Below are 8,778 nucleotides of genomic sequence, written 5' to 3'. Positions count from 1 at the left end.
TGATGGGCATTAGTGGTGCCAGCCCCCATCAGAAAAATAAAGGCCTTACAAGAAGCACCACTTACGTCTCATTGATCAGAACTCTGTCACTTGGCCATCCCTAACTGGAGGAGGACTAGCAGAAAGACTGTGGTTAACAGTTGGGTCAGCCAGTCAGTTTAGCAACAGAGTATAATCAACAAAAGCTATTGTGAGGTCAAGAAGAATAAATAAAGATGAATGATGGGGTGGGGAGGGGTAGATCTGGCAGTTAGAAGGCCCCTGGCAACCTTATCAAAAGAAGTTTTCAGGGGCATATTAGACATGGAGAGGGATGAAGGCAAACTGGTGGGTGAAAAATGAGAATATGTCGTTCTTTTTTTAATGTTTGAGAAGGAGAATAATGGAGAAAGCAAAAATCGAAAGGAGAGGGCATCATGGAAAGATCTTCTGCTTGGTTTCAGGATCGTGGATACCTGAATATGTCTATTGGCTGAACAGTATAAACAATTGGAAAGGGAGAGATTTGAGGTATAAATGGTACAAACTAAAGATCAACTGTTGGAAAGAAATGTTTTAAAAAGATGGGTGGCAGCGTATTAAGCACATCCTTGAAAACAGTACTTCTTCCTCCAAAACAAGAAAGGAAGTAAGGATGAGTAACAAAAAGTTTAAGTTTGGATGTGGCATGAAAAAAAGTGGAATTGTTAAAATTCTATTTTGGCAAAAAACACACTTTTTAAATTTTTATTTGTTTAATTGAAGCATAGTTGATTTACAATGTTTCAGATGTACAGCAAAGTGATTCTGTTATACACGCATATCGATTCTTTTTCAGGTTTTTTTCCTTCATAGATTATTGTAAGATATTGAATATAGTTCCCCTTTCTATACAGTAGATCCTTGTTTACCTGTTTTATATATAGTAGTATGTGTATCTGTTAATCACAAATTCCAAATTTATTGCTCCCCCCTTTGGTAACCATAAGTTAAAAACACACTTTAAAACTGTTTAAGTTTTAAAAGATAAATCTTGAATTCACTTATTAACCAGTTTGAAGGAAGGCATGGGAAAGTAGTACGATCTCACCAGAATTCAGGTGTGCTTTGTTTATTTAGGTCCTCGACCAGACATAAGCTAAGAAGGGACCACTTAAGTATTTTTTCCGACATACAGAGCAGAGACCGAGAAGAATGGGAGGGTTTTTTTAATGAATATATGAATATTTTATTTTTTTCTCTTCTCCTTTCCTTAGCTGAAGGGCCCTAAAGAGTATGGAGTTGATTCTTGGTATTTTTCTCCCTCTTCTGCAGTGAGAAAGAGATGGTGGTGGCAGGAGCAATGGCCAAAGCCCTTCCTAGGGGCACCCAGAACTTGCTCTGAAAATTTCTTTCTTTTCTGGTCTCAGCTCCACCTTAGAACGCCTCGGAGGTGGCAATCCACAAGGCTAGAGAGCAGAAAGCCGCAAATGCAAAGCTCATAAATTTGCAAGGTAACTGTGGTCACAGAGCTGGTCAAATCGATAAAAGAGGAAACTACAGTGGTGACCCAGGGGACGCCACCCCCATTTCCAAAATCAGAGCCGGAATCTGACAAGTCCGCCCTGACGCCTGCAAGAAAATGATTCTCACTTTTCATTGGCTGACCCTTCCTGAGTTGAGACCTTGCTTCATTTTCATTGGTTGTTGCTGCTGTCACGTCCTTTCGCCACACCCACTTCCCCCTCGGCGCCCAGTGAGCTTTGCGGGAAAGTGATTTACAGAGGTCGAGGGCGGGAGTCCGCACGTTGCTAGACTGTCTCCCCCACCCCGCGCCACGGCCCGGCCCGCCCCCTGGCCCGAGGCCCCGCCTCCGTCACTGCCGGGCCCGCCTCTTCTTCCAGAGAGGGCGGGGACCAGGCGGCGGCCGCAGCCGCAGGAATATGCTGGAAGGTAGCGGGCGGGTGCCCGGGAGGTGCTGAAGGGACAGTTCCCGCCGCCGAACTTGGCCCGCGGCGGGTGGGCGGGTGGGGCGGCCCTGGAACCCGCGGGCACGTGAGCGATGGAGACCATCTGGATCTACCAGTTCCGCCTCATCGTGATCGGGGACTCCACCGTGGGCAAGTCGTGCCTCCTGCACCGCTTCACTCAGGGCCGCTTTCCTGGGCTGCGCTCCCCCGCCTGCGACCCCACCGTCGGCGTGGACTTCTTCTCCCGCCTGCTGGAGATCGAGCCGGGCAAGAGGATCAAGCTGCAGCTCTGGGATACAGCGGGACAGGAGCGGTTCAGGTAGGGCCGCCGGCGCCGGGACCCTGGGGACCCCGGGCACCGCGCTGGCCCCTCCGTCCGCCTGGGCCCCCCCTTCCCCCAGCGTCGGCCGCTCCGACCCCGGTCGGGAGAGGCTCCGGCCCTCCCCTCTCTCGAAAGTGCAAACACTCCATTCTCGCTTCCCCTTTGCCCCTCCTCTTCCAGGGACGACTTCCTCCTCCGCAATTTCTCACTTCTTTCTTTGGCGCCCATTTCCTGCGCTCCCTTAGCGTGTTACCTTTCCCGCCTGAACCCAGAGCCCCCTCACCAGCCCCAGTCTCTCCGCCCCTGCTGGTGTTTTTATCCCCAACTCTAAGGCTCTCCTGCTGCTTTCTCCCCAAACTCAGGGTCCCTCGCTGCGCACACCCTGACCCGGCCACCCTCCCCCAAGTTCCCCTTTCCTTCCCCTGACCCAGCGGCTTTCCATCTCTGCTGCTCTGGAGAACAGCAGCCAAGGGCCCCCAGATTCACGATTGATCCCTTTAGCTTCACAGCAAGCAGTGCTCCAGCCCAGATTACTGCATGAGCTCACTGGGCATGGTTCACAGGGAGATGAATGCGGTAATGGTTTGAACACCTCACAGCACCGAATGTGGTCATCAGAAATACTGGGCCGGGACCCGTGGGAACGTACATTGTGCAGCAACCGGATGTAACATCAGGGGCAGAGGCACAGCTGAGGAGTTTTTTGTTTTGTTTTTTAAGGGTTGAGTTGTCTTTAGAAGTTTGTCATCATTGGGGCTTTGGTGGAGAAAAGAGATATACATACTGAGATTTGTTAGGAACTTTTCCTTTATTTTATTTATAATTGGTTATCAACGTGGTGCTAATAGATCTCAGGGTGCTAATAGATCAGAAAATACATTTCTAAATAGAGAAGGAGGGACCCAAATGAATAGTCTCAGTCTAAATTCTCATTGAAACACTGAAGGATTTCACAAAGGCAACATGTAAATTAAAACTAAATGTAAATTCTGTGCATTTCCCAGATACTTAAGATTGAACCAGTTATGAAACACATTTTAAATTTCTAGAATTCAAGGACTTTTTTTTTTTTTTTGAGGAAGGTAGGGCCTCTAGGGTAGAGTCTGGGGTTTTTCAAAGATTGCTTTATCATTTGGAACTCATTACAGCAAGCATTATGTAGTCTTCAGCAAGAACTCTGCTTGTGAGAGAGAGTAGTCCATGAGGGGACTTCCCAAACATGGCTTCCCCTTACACGAGCCAGCATCCGTTCTGAGTGAGAGCAGCCTGCCTCTGTGAGAATGTTCCAACATTGAAAGTTTTGGCTTCCCTTCCCAGCTATGACACTGATTCACAGAGATAAGTGACTCCTTAGCTTGCTTATACTTCAGTATTCCCATTTGTGAAGTGGAAAGATGGTAAGACCAGCCTTTCAGAGAGATGTTAAAGGTTAGTGGTTTGAATTGTACAAGAATCCATGAAGAAGTTTTTTTCAAGATGCCTCCTTTAAAATAATTTTTCAAACTTCTGATTCCTCCTCTGTAAAATGGAGTCATCATAATCTCTAAGATTCGTGACAATTTTACCATTCTGAGTTGATTACAAATTCCTTCCCGTGTGATCTCAGTCAGAGGTGAACTTTAAGATATTTCATGGTCAGAAAAAAGTGTTTACTAATTGCTCTTGCTCTATCCTCTAAAGTGAATATAATAAAAACATGTTCCTTATACCTTAAACTTCTAGCAGCTACTATCATTTGCAGCTACAAGAAACAAATCTTGTGTCTAAAATTCTTTCCTTAAAAGTAGCTCTTAAACAAATTGACAGGAAAGTAAGGGATGATTAATTTGTTAGATTTTTTAGAGACCTTTCTGCTAAATACATCACTATTTTTATTGCCTTTAAGAAGAAAATAAATAGTAATTCATTTTATATACATTATTAAAACCAGACAGTAACTCTCTCATAATAATGCAAGGACATTCAGGGAATGTTTACTGACAATGAGTCATACTTTATTTTGTTTGGCTCTTTACCAAAGATGTATTCCTAAAGACATAGAGATTTCAGTAGCTATACTTGCTTTTCTCTCATTTAACAGAATGTTTCTCCATAAAATTGCATTTTAAACAATTATTGTTAAATCATTCTGTACCTTCCTCTATGAAAATGTAAATACTTATTTTGAATAAGCACATTGATTTCATAAGAAGGTGCTATGTAGTTCATGAATATATAGTCCTGTCATTGGTTATAATCATACCATTAGGAATTTGTGGGAAATAGTCTATTTGGAGGTTTATTGGTGGTTAGATATAAACTAACAAAAAGGAGCCTACTTTAGACAGCTTGGGGTATAGCCTGAAAGCATAAACAAATATGTTACAGAACAGCAAAATAGTAAGCTGATAATTATGACCATAAATAACCTTAGATTTTTCCTTCACCCACCTTCATTGAGGTATAATTGACAAATAAAGCTTTGGTTTTCAATGTTCTGATTAATATATGCTAGTAGTCAGTAACCTCTTGCAAAAAATAAAACGGAACAAAATCAAAGGGTTAGAAAAATAATGAATATGTGAGCATCTATAAATTGTAACATAGCACTGGATTGTTAAGTTCTATTATTAACTCTGTGTTTTACTCAGGATGAATGTTAAATTGCTGTATTAAGGATACTTAAAATTACAGTGCCTTCATTAATGAGTTGATTTCTCTCTTGTGTAACAGTCTCAAGGTAAGTGGTCCAAGTTGTCGGAGTGGCCCGCTCCAGGCCATCGTTCAGGTACCTTCCCTCCTGCTTTCCTGCCATCCCTAGGACATTATCCTCATCTGTGTGGGCCAAGCTGGGTTTCAGGCACACTATGCGCCAGCTCAGGGTGGGGGGAAGAAAAGATCTAAACAAGCGATGTTTCTTTAAAGCAAGTGAAGCCAATGTGGTACAGATCACCTAAGCTCTCAGTTCACTGAGGAGAAATTAGTTACAAGGCCACACTTGGATGGGGCTACCACGTGCCCAGGAAGAAGAAAAGAGGGGTTTGAGGGCATTGAGGGGAAGCCAGCAGGCACCACTGTTATCTTTTAATCACCATAGTGGAAGAAGTTTATCAGAAAAGAAAACAAGAATATTGCTTAACACAGTATGAATAAGGCTAAGTAAGTGTGAATAAGGCTAGAAGTGTAGAGAGCACCAAACGTAAGAATATAAATTCTGAATTTTTTTCTAGGAAATGCATTTCAAGCGACATGAAGATAAAATGAGATAAAGAAATAGCAACATTGCAGGGACAGAAAACCTGAGGTTTCAAGCTGGATTCAGCCTTTTATTTCACGTCGTCTGGCCTTCGGGGTATTCCAGTTGCAGCCACTGGTTGTAAAGCTTAGAAAATAATGTGCTCCTGGTGCAGTGCTTCGCAAAGGCTCTTCTGCAGAACGCTCAGCCCTTGTGATTTTTTTTTTTAAAGGATGGGGTCTGTAATCCAATAAATTTGGAAATCCCTATATTCCATTTCTCCCTTCGAAATTCACATCAAAGGCTCTAGGAAGTGTCGAGCAAAGAAACATGCTGAACTTTGACTAAACTAGCATTTCCCACATTTATTTGAGAGGCTACTCTTAAAATCTGAAAATTGGTGATAATTAGTGTTCCAAGGAGTATAGTTTTGGGGTTAAGCTCCCTTGATGAGTTGCTCCAGTCACATCCTTTGGGCAGGACCACTAAACTTTTGGAGGTCTGGAGCAAGGGAATGCCTGAAGGCATTAGTTACCCAGCTAGTTCTCCTAGCAAAGGGCTGTAGGCAGTAACTGCTCTATAAGGGACAGCGTCCTCTGCCCCCCCAAAACTCTGAGGGGGACCTCTAATATCATTAGCCTCCTGGGCCTCTCCCCAGCTGTCTGCCTGCCTCTTCCTCTTTCCCTCCAGCTCCTGTTCCTCTGTGTATCCTTCTCTTCCCTGTAACTTACCCTTCCTTAGGCTTCTATTTTTATTTTTCCTTTACCCCTTTCATCTGTCTGTCCCTACTCATAGTTTCCTCCCACCTTCCATCTTTTCCTCTCCTTCCTTTTATTTTAATGTGTCTTTTATGCTCTCATTTCTTTTGAACTTATTTTTCCTTATTTATCCCTCTGCCTCCCTTATGTCTCCATTATCTCCTTTGCCCCTTCAAAACATCCATATGACGTTAATGTTTCAAAGTGGCTTAATTTATGTTCTCCATTCATAATTTTTAAAGTAAACAACATGAACATTTTATATTTCTCCTTAAGATACCTTTAAAGACCCCTAAACTAAATAGGCTTTTTATTTTTTAGGGACCCTCACTTGATCCCCATGCTCCTTACTGTGGTTCATGGTCTTCAATACAAAAAGATTTGCTGATAGTGGATTAGCCGGTTCGTAACTGCATAGGTAACAGAGCAGAGATTGTCCACAATTAAGTGCCACAATCATTGCAGTTCCAAATTATTAGAAACAATAGAAAGCTAGGCTATATTTGTATTGAGTAGTCAGATAATAAAATGACTTAGTTAAAATAATTTGTGTCATAAGTAACAGAAATCTAGTCAAATTAGTGTAGATATAGGAAATAAATTATAAATGATACAGATCTCATGAGAGACAGAAGCTCGCTGAACATACAGGTGTCTGAAAGTACGGAAACTCTCATAACAAGAGTTTATGGATTTTCTCTCTAGTTTATTTCCATTCTCCAATGCTGTCGCCCAGCTGTGTCTCAGTCTCTGAGCCTTTTCCTCAAATTCTTGAAAGAAAAAAATCTCATTAGCTACTTGACCTGCCAGTGAATCAGCTCCCCACCCCCTGAAAGGTTATTAAGATAATATATACATAAGATACAAAGGAATTTTAATACAAATATCCCAGGTATGTATTATAGGTCATATAATGCAGATGCATCTGTCAGGGTCTACTTTTTTGGGAAAGAGAAATTCACAGAAGAAAGAAGTGAGCAGTTACCCCAAAAAGTATCTACTTTATGGTGTTTCAGAGTAAAATAGTATGTAAGAAGGAGCCAGCATGGTTCCTAACAAGTGTAGCAGAATGTGGAAAGAGGACCTGTGTAGCAGCATGTATCTTTATACACTAAACGTTATTCTTACTGTCCACTCAGAGCGTTCAGACCATTTTGAGTGACTGCAGTTAAGAAGCTAAACAGTAGTTTCAAAAATCTGTGATAATTTTTCTTGATTTCTTTTTTCTTCAATGAATCAATTGATTTAGCATGTGTAACCACAACCTCAGTGATATATTGGTATATGAAGATGATTATACATTCTATTTAGTAACTGAATATTGTAAACATAGTAAACTAAATACTGTACTCCAAACGTTTGAGGTCCCTAGGCCAGCAGTCGGCAGAATTGTGAAGTCGATAAAGCTCATTCTTGGGCCTCTGGGGCTTTCCTGCGTTTCTTTCCTTCTGTTTTTGAATAGTAAGACCTTGACCTGTCCTCGCCTTCTGTTTTCCCTCACATCTCAATTAGAAAGCCATCCCTAGTGGCTTTTTACACCATCTTAGCTTCAGAGAGAAGAAGTAGCTGGCAGATGAAGAGACATAAAATTATTAAAACTTTTTTAAAAACTTTGAAAAATTATTAAAACTTAATAAGGGTTCTGCCAGGAGTATTTACATTCTAAAGAGAGGATGACCACCTAAAGAGGTAATATCTCATCTCGAAGTAACGTTTCCCTGTTGGCAGAGTCGTGGATCTGTGGCTGAAGGATGCTGGAGTTTCTTCTCATCATGCTTCATTGATGACCGTGTATTCTGACACGTTGGCCCCACATTTAGCTTTCAAAGAAAGGGCTAGGAAAAAAAAAATTAGAGGTAATGTTGTGAGTACATGGATCACTATAGTAAAGTTTTCACATGAAAAATACAAAAATGCTTTGCTCGGTCTGAAAGAAAGAGAGAGAGAAGGAACTTCTAGTCATTGTCCGTCAGTTTGGTTAGCATAGAAAGATTTCTAAACAACTTACCCTCCATAGCCATGGTACTTTAAAGTTTAAAGAGCAACTTCTGGGAATGGTGTAAGAATATTTACTTTGGTATTTTATGAGCAGGTTACTCTTACCCTAGCTGAGTTAGAGGGCATCTGCATGCTTCCAGTCTGCCCTGTCAAGCAGTGGGAAAGGAAGATGACCACGCAGATACTGCTGAGGTGCACACACGTGTCCCGGGGAGCATCAGATTTCCTTTAATAAGATACTTTTGTTCTTTCTAAGGCGAAATACCTACAAAGCCTGTACTTTCTGATATTAATAAATCTGCCTCCAAATGTCAGTAATCTTTAATCACTTCTGATAATATATAATTCCAGGGAGGTTTATTTAAAAATTGCCACTGCACACAATCTACCTAGCTTACCATGAAACAGATGCTATGATAAACCCCACTGTTTTCTAAAAGGAATCACTTTATGTAATAAAGCACTGTTCTGACCTATATGAGTTCCAGAAAAAAATGTGAAACAGAGGTCCAGTGTGTTTTAAACATAAAGGTATATTTTTAGTTTAAGCTGGAAAAA

General features: G+C 41.8%; 1 protein-coding gene and 1 long non-coding RNA gene across 2 annotated transcripts in view; both read left to right on the top strand.

Annotated features, from left to right (window-relative positions):
- Positions 1–263: 263 nt before the first annotated feature.
- Positions 264–1,625, top strand: LOC140691066 (uncharacterized). The gene is made up of 2 exons (XR_012066515.1): positions 264–327; positions 1,294–1,625. It is a non-coding gene; the product is annotated as an uncharacterized lncRNA (long non-coding RNA).
- Positions 1,626–1,860: 235 nt separating this feature from the next.
- Positions 1,861–8,778, top strand: part of RAB39A (RAB39A, member RAS oncogene family) — a 30,184-nt gene continuing 23,266 nt past the window's right edge. The window contains exon 1 of the mRNA XM_006217901.4: positions 1,861–2,247. Within this exon, the coding sequence (XP_006217963.1) occupies positions 2,021–2,247 (227 nt within the window). The 5' untranslated portion in view covers positions 1,861–2,020. The remainder of the gene's footprint in view (positions 2,248–8,778) is intronic.

Source organism: Vicugna pacos, chromosome 33 (genome assembly GCF_048564905.1).
Source record: "Vicugna pacos chromosome 33, VicPac4, whole genome shotgun sequence".
In the NCBI taxonomy this organism is placed as follows: Eukaryota; Metazoa; Chordata; class Mammalia; order Artiodactyla; family Camelidae; genus Vicugna; species Vicugna pacos.
Note: the sequence above shows the minus strand (reverse complement) of the source record. Positions and strands in the feature narration are given on the sequence as shown.